The 17,428-nt window shown below is 42.1% G+C and overlaps 1 protein-coding gene across 1 annotated transcript; it reads right to left on the reverse strand.

The window, feature by feature from the left end:
• Positions 1-799: 799 nt before the first annotated feature.
• LOC149874190 (OX-2 membrane glycoprotein-like) lies at positions 800-13,115 on the reverse strand. Its single transcript, XM_090031594.1, has 5 exons — positions 13,053-13,115; positions 11,014-11,349; positions 2,601-2,906; positions 2,032-2,165; positions 800-1,135 (listed from the first exon to the last, which is right to left on the reverse strand). The coding sequence occupies exons 1-5, from the start codon at positions 13,099-13,101 to the stop codon at positions 1,031-1,033; spliced, it is 930 nt and encodes a 309-aa protein (XP_089887720.1). The 5' UTR covers positions 13,102-13,115; the 3' UTR covers positions 800-1,030.
• Positions 13,116-17,428: the final 4,313 nt, after the last annotated feature.

The raw sequence follows: 17,428 nt of genomic DNA on the forward strand, positions 1-17,428 counted from the left end.
GACTGGGGCCAACTCTCTCTTCCTACTACCCTCCCGGGGAGTAGTTCCGTCCGTACCTTCTTCCTTCTCCAGCTCCCCAAAGTGGTTCTCTTTATCCACTGGTATTGGATTCACTGGTCAATTAGCTCTCCCTGTCAGATCAAGTTCCTCACCGGGTCTCACCAGGTAGGGGCTAAAGTCTTCCCTTAGGCTCCGGACCTTCTCCTCCCATCTGCTTTCAGTTCTCCTCTCTTGTTCTTTGCTGTCTTTTTGTTCTCCTCTGACCCTGGATGCTTTCTCAGCATCTCTTAAATCCCCCTCTTTCTAGCTGGGTCTGCAATGGCAGCCCCCTATTCACTGCCCATCTGACGCAGTTATTCTTCTTTTGCTCCCTGGTGTGGTCTTTTCTTTTGCTGCACTGTTTTCTCCCTCCCAGGTTCAAATCCTGGTGTTTGAGTTTGCTGTGGCAGCCTTTGATCTGCCATGGCCCCAGCTGACTCCCCAATGATCCGGAGCACAGTGTTTTCCTTGTCCCAGCTTGCCGTGGCTTCTTCTGTTTCTTGAGGTAAGTTTGTCCCTTTTACTTCCCCCTTGGTGTTCCCATGGCAGTGCTTCAGTCACCCTGTCACATTATGACTGAAGTATGTACACATTTTTGAGATACCCTTCTTCCATGTGATTTAAGATTCCTAGCTTCACAAAATACAACACATATTTGAATTTTAGAAAAGGGTAGCAGTTTGTGCAATAAGCAATAACCAAGAAGTCTTAATAAAAAGATTATAGAAAATACAAATCTTGCCTTTTATTGTATGTGGCTGTGCAACTAAAATTTAATAAATAACTTCATTTCTATATAAAATTGAATGTATTGGCCCATGTATAAAAATAAATAGATATTTAAAACATCTCATTTTGCTTCATTCTTCATAAAAAATGTAGTAAAGGAGTATGAACGACACAAAAGTCCCAGGAAAAGTCAAATTATGGGTGAATGCTCCTACTTCACTATAGATAGGCAAAGTTCTCCTATATTATACACAACAAGCAGTCAGCTATCTAGTAAGTCTTTAGAGGCAGAAAGTGTGGTAGGGCATGGCTGACCATGGTCTGTGTGCCATATAGACTTCTTATCTCTGGTGCTGATGGGAAGTACCTAGCAAAAGAAAAAGACATCGTTTTTAAGCAAATAAAAGGGTGAATTATTTTAGGGTGGAAGGAGAGCTCCAGACTTCTCAGAGGCTAAATTACTGCTCCTGTCTATATCAGAGGACGAAGGATAAATTTCTTCCTCACAGTATGATCAAGGGAACCCAGCTTTGACTTAGAGAGGATTGTGGAGAGGCAGTAGAAGAGCCTCCATTAACCAATTCAGTTGTGGTGACTTTGCACAGCACTGCTTTTTATAGAATGCTGTGCTGTTTTCAGAGCAAATACTTTCCAGCAAAGGTTCACTATAGTCTGATACTGAGAGCTGTCCAAGACCCAGACTGCTGGACATATCATATTTAATTTCTGTTTTTGCAAACATTGCTGCAACTTGTTTTCCTCCCAGGGAGGGAGTTAGATATGAGCTAATCACTTTGTGTCCTAGTGCCTCTGTTTTTTTATCCAAGATAATATTAATGATGCCCACCCTCCTTTATATAAAGTTTTGAAAATATAAATGGAAGTCAATCAGGATCAGCAAAGAACTTGCATTTTTCTATTTCCAGACAAGATGTAACAGCACTGAGAAGTTATTCAGTAACTCTTAATAAATCTGGTGTTTAATCTTGGGGTCCACTGCACATCAGTCATGGGCTTATTTATAAGAATAGCCCATACATAAGACCAGCCATTTACTGGGTCAGACCATAGGTCCGTCATGCCCACTATCCTGTGGCAGAAAGTGGATGCCGAAAGGGACAGTGAGCAGGGTCTGACCATAGTTTTTCCACTGTTCCTCTCCCACTTCCAGCCTCCGGCGTTTAAGTTCTAGGAAGTTCCAGTTCAGAGGTGGTGCCCCTAATTTCCATGGTCCCCTGGTAACATAGTTCTGGAAGGGCTCACCCAGCACAGATATTGATTTTCGTTTGTTCGATGTTGCCATCTCCAGCAGAGGCAGCCGAGAAGAAGCAAGAGAACCAAAGCAGTGGACACATAGATGGGTATGTCTCTAACCTTTGGTTCATGAAGACCTTGACCTGCAAAAGAATCAACAAACCTTAAGAGAAGGGCTAAAGCTACATCAACAGCTGCAGTCAGCTTTGCCAAACTCCAGAAGGAGGAAAGGACCAGGTGCAGCTGTACTGCCAAACAAGCTGTCTGTCACCAGGATCTTAATGTAGCCTTCAGTCCATAACACATTGTGCTTTGGCCTGTTCCAAGTGAGGGGCATCACCAGCCATATTTTGTCCCTCACGATATACACACTCACTTCTTGTTCTCTTAGCTGTCCCAAAGCATCCCCTTCTCCTTTGCATGAGAAACTTTATCTTTCTCTCAGCTGTGCTAAAGGAGCTCTTGTTTGACAACTAGTCCAGGACCTCCTACTCTGCATCGTCTCAGAAACACTTTTGTTTATTTCGTACCACAGGATATAGCTCCCTCCTCCTCCACAAAACAAATCCTATACTCACTCTGTTTCAAACTGTCCTTGGGCAGGGCTAGGGTAATGTTCAGAGATGGATGTTGGATCTCACAGGTGAGAGATTCCTCCAAGAGTATCTTGGAGGGGACGTGCGTGAAGCTGCTTATAGCAGTCACAGTCTGGTTAGCATGTTTGATAAAATACTCTCTTGGTTTCTGCTGAAGGTTGCTGGACAGGATCCAGGAGACTTTTGGGGTTGGTTTCCCTGTTACTGAGCAGTTCATCTCCAGCAGCTTCTCCCCAGCCTTGTCAGGGTTGGACACAAGCTTGGACTCCACTCTGGGTTCTGATATTGCTGTAAAACACAAGATAAGCTCATTAATCAATACCTCCAGCTATTTCAGTGAAGAACTGTAGCAAGTATCTTGGTGAATCTCTTGGTGAAAAGAGAATCTTGGTGCCTGTTTCTTGCTAAGTCATGAAGACAAGGCTTCTATTAATTTTACTTTCCAGTGCTGTCTGCCATCTCAGCCAACCAGGACACTTGGCATGGTAATACAGGCTTTCACAATATTGGAACAAAAATGAAGAACTCCATAAAAACAGACATGGGGAAGTAAAAGCATGGGAGCTGCAGTAGATTATCATAGCTTGACATAAGCAAGAATGAGTGGGTTAAAAGATAAAAAGTAACATATGTGGGAAGTAAGAAACCAGGTAACTAAAATGAGTAAGCAACTTCAGCAAGGCAGATGTCTATTACTTTTCTTTTTTGTTTTTGTATAATTTTACTAGCAGATGGTAGGTGCTGACCTAAGAGCCCTAGGGCTGACCCAGGAAACTAATAAAGTAAAACAGGAACAATGCAAGTTTCCCCATACAGATCATTTTTAATCAAATCACAGTAACATTATTGGTTACATATTTATATTGTTGTGCAACTGAAGTAAATGAGCATATGTAATTCATGCACTCCCATGGGGTTTTTTCCTTTATATAGTTGTAAAGTGTGCTTATATTTTGAGTTACAAAATTAAGGACAACATGTATAAAGGAGTGGTTCCTTAAGTTAGGTATCTAAATACACACCCTTAAGAACTAAAGTGTCGGTCTCATTTTCCCACGTGCTGAGCATCCAGAAGCTCCCATTAACTTCAACACATGCTTGGGTCATGCAAATATCACCACTTCCTTAGGTGCCCTAATCACGCCAAGATTTACCCAGACATACAACTGTACTTTGGTGAGTTGGACTTCATAATACCATACATGTAAGTTAAATTAAGCATCTGTGTACGTCTTGGCAGGACCTGGGTCTACATATGGATCAATAAGTCTAGATACTTGCAATAAAATATTAGTTTCCTTGGATGCTCCCCGAGTCTTAAAAATGGCAACTATAGTTTTGTCTTTTGCTTGATACAAAAAGGATTTTGGATTTTGTTGGTTCACTAATATTTGTGTGTTCTATCAAAGCATCTCTTTTTCCACTGTGCAGGTAAATGGTTTCTGCTGAAGGTGGCTGGACAGGATCCAGGAGACCTTTGGGGCTCCATTCCTGAGCAGGATATTTCTTTTAATAAATAAATAAATATATATATAAAAAATTAAAAACCCAGGATGGATAAAAGCTGAAAGTCAAATCAGCTGAAAGTCAAAACAAAATTGAAGGATAATAAGTGGCATCTATCAGTTTGACATCCACATCTCTCCTGAACCATTAAGTAACTTCCCATAGCCCTAGCTAATTTTCCAAGCCAAAAATAAGACACCATGTACCAACCTTAACTTCAGAGAAGCTACAGCCACTCCAGACTTAGGAAAAACAATAAATAAATAATGTCAGTTTAGGGTTTTCTTTCAGGAGGTCTCTGATTTCTAGTTTCTACAATAATCCTAAAGCACATTGAAGTTCTATGTTATACCCCAGACAATGTGTTTATTATGGTTGCACCTGCATTTGAGATCTCATCAGAAACTTCTCACTTCTCTTTTCCCAACCAGATAGAAACACAATATTATCTAACTTCAAGGACTGATGAATTACAATACTGCTTCCTCTTAACACTGCAGTAAAAGCAGTCTTGGGGATTTCAGTTGGAACTTCAAAAAATCTCCCATCTGAGTTTGGAAATTGAGAGAGGAGTGATTACACAAAGAACGTTAAGTTTCAATTAGCAAATCACTCCTTGAACTTCTTCTTTTACTCACGGGATGCACAAAAATATGGTTTTGATTATCACCGCCTACGACATTGGCCTCAAATATTATTGAAACTGACAAAAAAGAAACAGTGAGTAAAATCTTTTCAGGGTCACATGGGCAGGTGTTTCCACTGGGAGGTTCATTTACAGAACATCAGTGAAAAATAACTCACATGACTGGCTATTAATACTTCACACTGTTCAAGTGAGACATCACTGCTTTTTGTAGACGAAACTCTGACGGAAGGCTCAGAGAAATGATCAAAATTGCCCCATCATGCAGTGAAACTGTGACAACGTGGAAATTCATATTTCTCAACTCTCACAACCCTGCTCTTTACAGTGGGCTGTATTTCCCCACCCCTGTTAGATTTTTGGTTAAAAGTTTTAAGCCTGACGTTTTATACAGCCAAATTCACCAGTTCTGCCCCAAAACAGCTCTCCTGGTAGACAGACATCTGAATCTTATATTGAATCTATCCTTATTCATTGGTTATGTCTCTGGTTTTAGATATTAAATGAAGCCGCTCAAATTTCTTTACTTTCAATGTTCTTTATTTTAAAGGGCTTGACCACGATCCCAGTAATGTCAGTGGGAGGCTAAGAGTGGCACTGGTATCTAATGTTTATAGAAGAGAGCCAGAATTTGCTCTGCCCCTGACTCACCGTATGAGGTTTGGCACATAAGTCTTCCTGAGCCTCAGTTTCCCCATCCCCCAAGGGATGACTAGGTCAAACGGTCAAAAACTCCTGCAAGACCGTTTCAGGCTGGACATAAGGAAGAATTTCTTTACTGTCCGAGCCCCCAAGGTCTGGAACAGCCTGCCATCGGAGGTGGTTCAAGCACCTACACTGAACACCTTCAAGAGTAAATTGGATGCTTATCTTGCTGGGATCCTATGACCCCAGCTGACTTCCTGCCCTTTGGGCCGGGGGCTGGACTCGATGATCTCCTGAAGTCCCTTCCAGCCCTGATGTCTAGGAAATCTAGGAAACAGTGTCAGTATTTATCCACCTTCCTTTGAGATCTCCATTATATTATTCAGAACATATCTGGATACACATAAATACACTCATAAAGGATCCTGTCAACTGGCCAGTCCCCATCACTGTAACAAACATTGCCTTTCTCTCAGGTTCCAGCTTCAGTATCTGGCATTTATTCTTTGGAAAGATCTTGAATTCAGAAGTACAAAGGAGCAACACTCTAAAATTTCCACAGTGTGTGGTTGCTAGGCCTTGTGTGTGGTATACAATACTAGCTGTGGTTTCAGTTCCCTTGAACAACTATAAACTAGTTATGGTGCCAATGCCAGAATAACCCTCCCATGGAATATGAAGACTGTAAAAGCTTGTCAACAACTGCCATGTAATCTCCCTGAGAATCCCCAGTTATCCCTTCCTCCTCTCTAGGGTAAGCAGATAATGATTTTCCTTCAAGCAGAAATTTTTGCAGTTGAATCTTGGTGTAAGTGACTGAGGGGTTCAGACAGTCTTTGGGGTGAATTCTTGCATCGCATTCTCAGACAGTAGGAATCCTCTATTTGGTTTAGCACAAGTTACTCCCATAGTCAAAATAGGAATTTAGGGCTGCCTCTATACATGCTCACTGGCGTTCTAATTCGAATGCTGCAGTGTCACGTGTATTAAGCTCCTGGGTGTTTTAAAATGGCTGCAGGGCACTTTAACTAAGCCTTGTTGAATGAGGTTTAAATAAAGTGTCCCACGGTCATTTTTAGACACGTGGGGGCTTAATATATGTGACGGTAAGGCATTCCAATTAGAGTGGCTACCCAGAGACCATGCTAATTAAAACACCTTCCCCTCCCCACACTTCTGATCATATGTATCAGAAGCCTGTCTAAATCAGGAATTTAAGGATATGCCTGTATTGCAGTGGCAAAATGTCCCACGTGGGCCATTGCCAATTCTATCCCATGCACTTCCATGCGCCAAACCTCAAAACATACCAGTGAGGCCACTGCAGGCTAGTCTCCTGGTGCTGGTATCTGGCTCTTGCAGACAACCCTGGACTGGCCTCACTGGAGTATTTCTATGCCTGAAGCATATGCAAAAATGGCCCATTCAGGACATGCCCTAAAGTACCTTTGAGATTGTGCCAGAATAATTAAGCAAAAATAAACGCACAATTTAAAGCATTCACAGTACAAATTAAATTATTTTGTAGTTAAAATGGGTCAGAGGGATTGAAAATGTTTCATTTGGTGATATCATTGGGTGAAAATATAGGATAAAAGCTAGTGTAAACATTTCAGAACATTTCCCATTTAAGTTTCCAAAGAGTAAGCTCATTTTGTAACTATATATCATTTATGGCCAGAAGGGATCAACAGATTATCTCATCTGACTTCTTGTTTATCCCAGGTCATTAAGTTTTACCCAAAAATCTCATTTCAAGCCCAAATACTTAAATTAGACCAAACCATTTCAGCCTACACAAAACTAAGCTGAAGTGGGCCAGAGGCTAAGAAAAGAATAGACCCAAGTTACCACCTACAAACCCAGTCCATGACATGGCAGAAAATTGTTTAGGTGAGATATATTCAGGTTATCGTAGCAGAGGGTCCACACAGCAGAGGAAGGCAACCACCACCTCCCTTCCTCCCTCCCCACCCAAGATCGCTGACAATCTGATGAGAATGACATTTCTTTTCCAGTCCTAAAGTTAATAAGAAATATGACCCAGAGTATATGAGCAAGGCAGCAGCCAGGAATTTAAGAAAGAGAATATCTTATATCTCAAAGCATGTATCCACCCTTGTCCTGAACAATTTCGGATCCATTAGAGGAAGGTGAAAATAAAAACAGAATAAATATGACCAAACATGCACTGGGCAAAAATGTGCGAAGGGGGTGGAGAGAATTTTTTCCTGAACTTGGCAGGGTGACCAGATGAAACGGGGAACTCTGCTAGATTTTAAGAGGTTAAGAATCCTGAATTATTATTAGAGGAAGGGTCATAAGGTATTTATTTTATACACACACACATACATATACACATTTTAGTGTTTAGGAATATAGACCCACATTGACAGTACCATTGTCAACTGTCTCCTTCATTCAGTACAGTTAGCAATGTTGGGGAAGGTATTTCTGTTGTTAGAACAGCAGAAGAAAGCTTTGAAATGGTACTGGAATTATCAGAATGTCACTGAGGTGCAAGAAGCTTGGAGAAGTACATATGGAAGAATGCCATCAATGTGCAATCTGGAGAGAAAAAATTTAACCTGATTGCCCTGTGAAATATGTGCATAAGCAGCATTCTAGGAGGCCACACACTGTGACAAGTGAAAAGAGTTGGTACACGTTATGTATCAATGCTCCTAAGGGAAAATCCACATTGTGTGCTCACTAGATTGAAATGGGCAGGGCAAGCGTCCAGTGTATTATGAAGGCTGCAAAAGGTAAGCCTGCCTCTGCCCTTACAGGGTAGGCAAATGAGCAATTCAAGGTAGGTCTACACTGCAATACAAAGAGTGTGTCTGCCACTGAGCTAGCATGGGTATTGGTAACAGGGTAACTGTGCCAGCAAAGACTAGGTATCTGAGTATTTGCCCAAGGTTCCCACCGGATCTCATGCTGTTTCAGCTATCCTATTCTTGGGGTAACTTGCTTACAGCTAGATTGGGGATGTGTATACAAGGTGCAAATGCACCTTTGGATTGCAGTGTAGGCATAACAGTAAAGTCCCACCAACAAGAATAATGCTTATTCCCTTACATTAGGAAATTCTCCATACCTTTTTATAATACGGCTGTATCTCATTGTATGGGATTCCTAACTGCTTTACAGGCTACATGAAGAACTAAGCCTCCTCTGGCTGAAGGTAGGGTTGGGTGGTACCTTAGAAAGTACCTGATTCAAAGAGGCATAGAGAACAATTTACTTTGTCAGATGCAAGTCAGAAAAAGGATGTATATCTTCCTGCAGAAACATCTGGTACCAAATACCACCAAATGGAGTACAATATCTGGTCTGATATGCTAAGTTTCATAAGGTTATTCATTTAATTAAGAAATGCTTTGATTATTTATTTATTCTCAATGCATTTTATTTCTCAATGTATTTGATATAAACACAGTAGGATATTTGAAAAAAAACTAAAGCCCTGGACAGACATACACAGAACCCAGTGTAATTTACTTTGGTTTTGTATATCAATAAAATACACTAGAAGCAAGAGCTGAGAGATGCGTAATCCTCGTAAAAGGTGGTTATTACAGCGTTCAGGTTGTATTCCATTAAGGAATGGGATCTCTGCGTGTTTTTATACATGCTCTGGTAGTGGGACAGAGGAAGGTGGGGGTGCTTTAATTAGAGTGGCTCTGAGAGCTGCTTTAATTAAAGTGCCTGCAGTGTCTTGTGTATCAGCATCCCCATGCTTCAAAACGGTGGTGGGGGTGCTTTAACTGAAGCTTGTTCAACAAGCTTTACCTGAAGTGCCCCCTCTGCCATTTTGATGTACGGGGATGTTAATATACAAGACACAGAGGCCAAATGGAGAGCAGTATTTAGCACTCTCCAGGGACTCAATTAATTAATTAAGCAGACTTAATTAATTGAGTCTGCTCTGACACGCTGAAATTACAGCATGGAGCAGCCTCCCCACATGTATACAGGCACCCTCTGTGACCAACAAAATCTAAATTCATGCCAGTAGAGCTTCACCTCTGATTCTTTAAAAGTAAGAGTGAAACCTTTGGAAGACTCACAGAAACTGCAAGCAATAATGTCTGTCAACTACGGATATGCTTGTGAAGATTATTGCATAGGGTTGGAGTCAAGAAACAGAAATGGCTGCTCCAAAAAGCATGTGTATTGGTAGAAAAATATTTTTAAGAAGTTTGCTCAAGGCCAGGAGGAATCATAATAGCAAGGATTTTGGTTGCCTTGGGAAAATTCTTTTCTTGCTTTAAATGTTAATGGCAAAAGCTATACGTCTGCATTGCAGGATGCATGTTTGTACAAAATGTTTTTCTTTGTTATAAATGATTTATTTTAAGCAAAACAAAACAAAGTGTGTCCCTTCTACTACCCAGACTACTACATTTAAATTCTTTCTGTAATTTGTCAATTTTGATTTAGGATCTAATCATGCCTTAATTCAGATTTCATTCTCAATATCTGTCCCTAGACACCTGTGATTAGCTATATGATCCACTCCATGGTTGCTTAAGAAATTTATCACATGAGAATTCAGAGGATTATCCTGAACTCTGGGCTCTAGTCACTTCGATGTGAGCTCTTTTTGGAAAGTGTTGGAATTAACAGATGAGCAAAGTTGCCACAACACTACAGGCTGCATTATGCCTCAATACTGTTATTCCGAGAAACTGTAAATGTGGAAAATACCTTCTGCTCATACTCCTTAGAGCACAACTTAATCCACTTGAGTGTCCAAGACAGTGAGAACGACAATTGCTAATAGTGGATATTGAAACCCTTCTCATATCCCGCCTATCTTCTAGCATTAAAACTGAAACACTCTAACAAGACACATTCTCATTTCATTTCCAGGTAATCTCCCATCCCTTTCTTTTTTATAGAATCTCTATTTTAATTGAGGACTTTTATTATGTTTGATTATGAAACCTGACATCTCATCTCACAGTGTTCTTCCCCACTCATTTCTTTGAGCCAACATAAGCTGATCTCTATGATGAATTCTTAGTCACCTACCACGGGGTAAAAACAGCATCTTGAAATTCCCTCTGCTTCCCTTCTTACCAATTTCTTGAACTCAACCTATCCACTGTTTTTTAATTGTTGCTCCATAATTCACCTCCAGATATGTTCAATGTTGAATGTCAAGATTTAAGCTTAAGGAAGAAGCTTAATTTAAACACTTCAGTGGCACAGAAGTACCATGTTGGGGAGGAGAGGTCCTCAGCTTTCAATGCAATGTGCAGTTGGAATTTCTTCCTACAACTAGAGCTTCAATGCTGGAAAAATAGAGAATGGTAACCTATCAGGTACTTTGAGTAAGCTGTATATCAAAAGTCACCATTTCCTGATTTTTTATTTTCTTAATGATAACAAAATTAAAAACAACCATTAAACACTACTTCCCCCCTATCAAAGGTACAGCTGATGAGGAAGGATGGAAGAACAATTAGGAAAAATTTGCCTTAGGAATAGAGAGATTTAACAAATGTTGCAACTAGAGATCAACATCATTCTTTCCATGAGAATGGCTAGAGTTTCAAAAAAGTCCCCTGAATACTGACGATGTCTTACCGTAGACCTTGAGACACATCCTGCCAAAAACGGACCCCATGGGAAATGTGTTGAAGATGCATTTGTAGCATCCCTCATCTTGCATGGTGACTGCATGAAAGGTGATGGCAGAGACTTTTAACTCACGCTGGGTAAAGTTTATGTGGCCAGCATAGTTATCCAGGATCTTGTGACCATTTATCTTGCTGTAGGTTGCTATGTTGTTTTCTTTCTTCCCATTCTCTTTTTGCCAGGTGACTTGAAGCACATCATGCTTTGAAATCAGGTGGCAAAGGAAAGTAGCATTTTTTCCTTCTTTAGTGGATTGGACTTTGCTTGGTATTACCTGCACAGAGCCTGTGGGAGACCAGAAGGTATAATTCAAAGATTGTTACATTTATTCATGAAACACATGCAATAGAGAGATCTCAAAATCTATTACATTAATATGCTAAATGTTCCCCAACAATTTCTAAAATTCGTTGCATGCTTCACCATCATACTTTCCAGAAAAAAGTAGTCCTGGAGAAATTCACTGAAATGTTAAACTGCTGAAAGTAACAGGGACACTCATTAAGATAAGACATATCCCTAGACTATTCAGTTGCCTCTTGCAAGATTGCCAGTGAGACAGCCAGTTCAGATCCCAAGAACAAGTGCTCATGTATTTTGTGATGCAAACATTTGTTCAATAGGATCTGTAACAAGGACTCATAAAGCCAATGAGCAACAGCTGCTTTATTAGCAATTTCTGGATGCTACCAGTCCCTATCCTACTGGACTTGAATTAGTAAAGCTGAAAATTGCACTTTAATGTCTACATACAAATGTATTGATGTAGAGCAAATGCTTCATATGTAATTTATTCTATATGTAATTCATATGTAATTTAAGCTATAGTCCATGGACCAGCAGGCATCTTAATTTGAGCACTTCTGATAGCTCACAGAATAAAACATATTAAGAATTAGTAGTGGGAGGGACAGGGAATGTCCATACATTACATCTTGGCCTCTGAGGAGTCCTTGACCAGGAGGCCTGGCCCCCCATGCCCGTGCTGGAATGAGACATGATCGTGAAAAGTTATCTTTCAAAATCAAAAAGCCACAATATTGAAAAACTCCATAAAATATTAATGGCTTCCCATTAACAAAGGCCCATTGAAGTACCATTAACATGACTGGTGGGCCTTACTTCATTTAGCACCAATTCTTGTCTTAGAATAGAAGCTAAAATTAACTTCATTACTTTATATCACTGCTCCCCAAAGTAAGATATAGGCAAACCAGGCACAAACAACAGTATTTCCTTCCCTAACCAGGCTTGAGTCAGTATGGTTATGTCTACAGCCAGTTGCTGACCAGGAATAAGGTTTTGCCATGCATACTGATATGACAAGGATACATTTTCTTCACATACAGAATATTTACGCCATAGTCACTCCCATAACTGCAATGTAGTATAAACACATCCAAGTTTGTTCACATATTGCTGCTAGCATAGTCGCAACAAGCACAGAATCCACCTAATCAGAAGAATAAATGCTCAAGTGCTTAGTTCTGTTACAGGTAGACTGCCACTGGAACCTTTTTCTGGCAGTAGTCTAAGTCAGTCATCCCAGCCTGACTAGAAGAAAACTAGTTTAATATTTGGCAACCATAAATTCAGCCAAAACATAAGATGGAATCAAGTTGGGTGGGGTGTTGGAAAGCATTTTAAGCAGTTAACCATTTTCATTTAATATTTTTAAAAATAATCTATGCACAAGCATCTAGCAAATGGACGTACTTCTTTTAGAATTAATATGAAAGTAAATTAATTAAGAAATCTAGGTAGGAAGTGTCAGTAAAGAAAGAGAGGATTAAAAGCCAGCCCCACCCCATGGACAACATGGTTGTTTGTCTAGCAGTAGTGCTTTGCTACTGAAGATATTAATCTGGGATGGTCAGTGAGAAGCCAAACTGGAGCAAACATTTCTTTGTAGCCATAAATCATCAGGTCAGCAGGATGTTTTGTCAACAAAAGTTTTATAAGTTTTAGCCAAAAAATATAAAGTTTACCTGAAGCAACAGTCCAAACCCCAGAAAAGAAGAGGAATTTGAATATCATCTCAGCTGTGAGAACAGAAGTCAACTGACTGGTTCACAGAGCTTTCAACTTCTCTTTTATAGTCTTCACAGCCTCCGCAGGGATTTCCACATCAAACTTATGGTAAATAAACTTCTCTAAATTTGTGAAAAAACCCCAGTAGAGGCTATATGTTCAGGGAAAGAAAACAATACCATCACACAGTTTCTTAAACCTATTACCTAGTACCTATTAAATGGGTATTTTGCGTCAGTCTTTCATCAGTCCCATGGGACACCCATGCCCGCTACTGGACAGGGAGGTCCAGGTGAGGATGATCCCTTGCCCTCCATAAATTCTGACCTCATAAAGGAACACCTTGAGAGGCTGGATACCTTCTAGTCAGCTGGCCCTGACAATCTACACCCCAGGGTACTCACGGAGATGGTCAGCGTCATAGCCCAGCCCCTGGCACGGATCTTTGAAAACTCCTGGCGCTCCAGTGTAGTGCCCGAAGACTGGAAGAAGGCCAATGTGGTGCTGATCTTCAAGAAAGGGAGGAAAATGGATCCAGCTAACTATAGGCCCATCAGCCTGACTTCTATCCCGGGGAAGATCTTAGAAAAGTTTATTAAAGAGGCCATCCTTAATGGACTGGCTGACGCCAACATCCTGAGGGATAGCTGGCATGGGTTTGTTGTGGGTAGGTCTTGCTTGACCAGTCTCATTTCCTTTTATGACCAGGTGACCTATCACCTGGACAGGGGAGAAGAGATTGATGTCATATATCTTGACTTCAAAAAAGCCTTCGATTTGGTATCCCATGATCACCTCTTGGTGAAACTGGCCAATTGTGGCCTTCAGTCCACCATGATCCACTGGTTGGGGAATTGGCTCTGTGGTTGGACCCAAAGGGTTGTAATTGATGGCAGTCACACATCCTGGTGGCCTGTGACCAGTGGGGTCCCCCAAGGCTCTGTCCCTGGATCCATATTGTTCAACATCTTCATTAATGATGTGGACATTGGAGTCAGAAGTGGACTGGCCAAGTTTGCCAATGATACCAAACTATGGGGCAAAACATCCACACCAGAAAACAGGCGGGTGATCCAGGCTGACCTGGACAAGCTCAGCAGATGGGTGGATGAGAACCTGATAGTGTTTAACACTGAAAAATGCAGGTCCTCCACCTTGAGAGGAAAAACCTTTCAGCATCCTTATAGGCTCAGTAGTGCTACATTGGCTAATACTACAGAAGAAAGACTTGGGGGTCATCATTGACCACAAGATGAACATGAGCCTGCAATGAAATGCTGTGGCTAGAAAAGCAACCAAAATGCTGGCTTGTATCCATAGATGCTTCTGAAGCAAATCCCAGGACGTCATTCTCCCCTTGTACTCGGCCTTGGTGAGACCACAGCTGGAGTACTGCGTCCAGTTTTGGGCCCCACAATTCAAGAAGGATGTGGAGAAGCTTGAAAGAGTCCAGAGGAGAGCCACACATATGATCAGAGGTCAGGAAAACAGACCTTACGACAACAGGCTGAGAGCCATGGGACTCTTTAGCCTGGAAAAGTGCAGGCTCAGGGGTGACCTGATGGCCACGCATAAGTTTATCAGGGGTGACCACCAGGATCTGGGGGAACATTTGTTCACCAGAGCGCCCCAAGGGAAGACAAGGTCAAATGGTTATAAACTCCTGCAAGACCATTCCAGGCTGGATATAAGGAGAATTTCTTTACTGTCCGAGCCCCCAAGGTCTGGAACAGCCTGCCATCAGAGATGGTTCATTTATCTGCATTGAACGCCTTCAAAAGAAATTTGGATGCTTATCTTGCTGGGATCCTATGACCACAGCTGACTTCCTGCCCCTCAGGCAGGGGATTGGACTTGCTCTTTCAAGGTCTCTTCCAGCCCTAATGTCTATGAAATCTGTGAAAAACCAGTGCTGACTAGGGGGGAATAATTACTTCCCTTGATGTACTGGCAGCACACCTACCAATGTAGCCCAGGATGCCATTAGCCTTCTTCCAATAAGGGCGTGCTGCTGGCCCATATTCAGCTTATTGTCCACTGTGACCCCCAGATCCTTTTCTGCAGAGCTGCTGCCCAGCCAGTCAGCCTCCAGCCTGTACTGGTGCATAGGATTGTTCTGTCCTAAGTGCAGGACTTTGTACTTGTTCTTGTTGAACCTCATTTCTTTCAGCTTAATCCTCATTTCTTTTGACCCAATCCTCCAATTTGTCTAGGTCACTCAGAATCCTAGCCCTACGCTCCAGTGTATCTACTACACCCCACAGCTTGATGTCATCTAAAACTTGCTGAGGGTGTTCTCTGTGGCATCTTACAGGTCATTGATGAAGTCATTGAACAAAACTGGCCCCAGGACTGACCCCTGGGGCACTCCACTTGATACCGGCTTCCAACTAGACACCGAGCCATTGATTACTACTCTCTGAGCCTGATAATCCAGCCAGTTTTCTATCCACCTTACAGTCCATTCATCCAGCCCATACTTCCTTAGCTTTCTTGGGAGAATGTTGTGGGAGACTGTTTCAAAAGCCTTGCTAAAATCAAGGTACACCACACCCATTGATCTCCCTGCATCCACAGAGCTAGTCATCTCATCATAGAAGGCAATCAGGTTCGTCAGGCATGACTTGCTCCTGATGAATCCATGCTGACTATTCATAATCACCTTCTTCTCCTTCAAGTGTTTAGAAATTGATTCTTTGAGGATCTGCTCCATGATTTTTCCAGGGCCTGAGGTGAGGCTGAGTGTTCTGTAGTTTCCTGGATCCTCCTTTTTCCCCTTCCTTAAATATGGGCACTATGTTTGCCCTTTTCTAATCATCTGGGACCTCTCCTGATTGCCATGAGTTTTCAAAGATGATGGCCAGTGGCTTTACAATCACATCAGACAACTGCCTCAGCACCCTTGGGTGCATCCCATCCGGCCCCATGGACTTGTACACATCCAACTTTTCTAAACAGTCCCTAACCTGTTCTTTTGCCACTGTAGGCTGCCTACCTCCTCCCCAAACTATTTTGCCTGGTGCAGTAGTCTGGGAGCTGATCTTGCTTTTGAAATCTGAGGCAAAAAAGGCATTGAGCACTTCAGCCTTTTCTGCATCCTGTCACAAGGTTGCCTCCCCCATCGAGGAAGAGACCCACACTTTCTCTGATCCTCCTCTTGCTGCCAACATACTTGTAGAAACCCTTCTTTTTACCCTTCACATCCCTTGCTAGCTACAACTCCAATTGCACTTTGACCTTCTTGACTTCATTCCTGCATGCCCAAGCAATGCTTTTATATTCTTCCCTAGTTATTTGTCCAAGTTTCCACTTCTTATAAGCTGCCTTTTTGTGACTTTGTTTACCGTAGAGTTCCATGTTAAGCCAAGCTGGTCTTCTGTCATACTTGCTGGTCTTCCTGTGCATTGGGATGGCTTGTTCCTGCACTCTCAGTGAGGCTTCTTTGAAGTACAGCCAGCTCTCCTGGACTCCTCTCCCCCTCAGACTGGCTTTCCAGGGTATCCTGCCCATGCCAGCTGTTTGAAGAAATCCTCATCCACCATTTCTTCCTGGTCTGGTGGTCTACAGCAGACCCCCACCATGCTATCACCCTTGTTTCTCTCCCCTCTGACCTTAACCCAGAAACTCTCAACAAGCCTATATCCAGTTTCATACTGGAGCTCTGAGCAATCATATGGCTCTTTTATATGAAGTGTGACGACTCCTCCTCTTCTCCCCTGCCTGTCCTTCCTGAACAGTTTGTACCCATCCATGACAGTGCTCCAGTCATGTGAACTATCCCACCAAGTCTGTTATTTCAATCACATCACAATTCTGTGACTGTGAGGACCTCCAGTTCTTCCTGTTTGCTTCCTAGTTTCTGTGTACTTGTGTACAGGCATCTAAGGTAACTAGTTGATTGACCTAATTTCTCAGGAAGTATGAGAGCACCTCCCCTGTTGCCCCCTCCTACTTGTTCTTCCTCCAGGTCTCCTGCCTCTCCATTTACTTCAGGGCTTTGCTCTCCATTCCCCCGGTGAACCTAGTTTAAAGACCTTCTCACTAGGTTAGTGAGCCTGTCTAAGAAGATGCTCTTCCCTCTCTTAGTCAGGTGGATCTCATCTCTTGCTAGCAATCCTTCTTCTTGGAAGAACATCCCATGGTCAAAGAAGCCAAAGCCTTGCTGGTGATACCACCTGTGCATCCAGGATTTGATCTGCAGGATGCACCTGCTCCTGCCTGGGCCTTTCCTTTCACCAGAAGGATTGACGAGAACACAACTCGAGCCCCAGACTCCCTTACTCTTGCACCCATAGCCCTGTAGTCACTTTTGATACACTCGGGATCTCCCCTG

Source organism: Crocodylus siamensis, chromosome 1 (genome assembly GCF_052110815.1).
Source record: "Crocodylus siamensis isolate JL-2025a chromosome 1, ASM5211081v1, whole genome shotgun sequence".
In the NCBI taxonomy this organism is placed as follows: domain Eukaryota; kingdom Metazoa; phylum Chordata; order Crocodylia; family Crocodylidae; genus Crocodylus; species Crocodylus siamensis.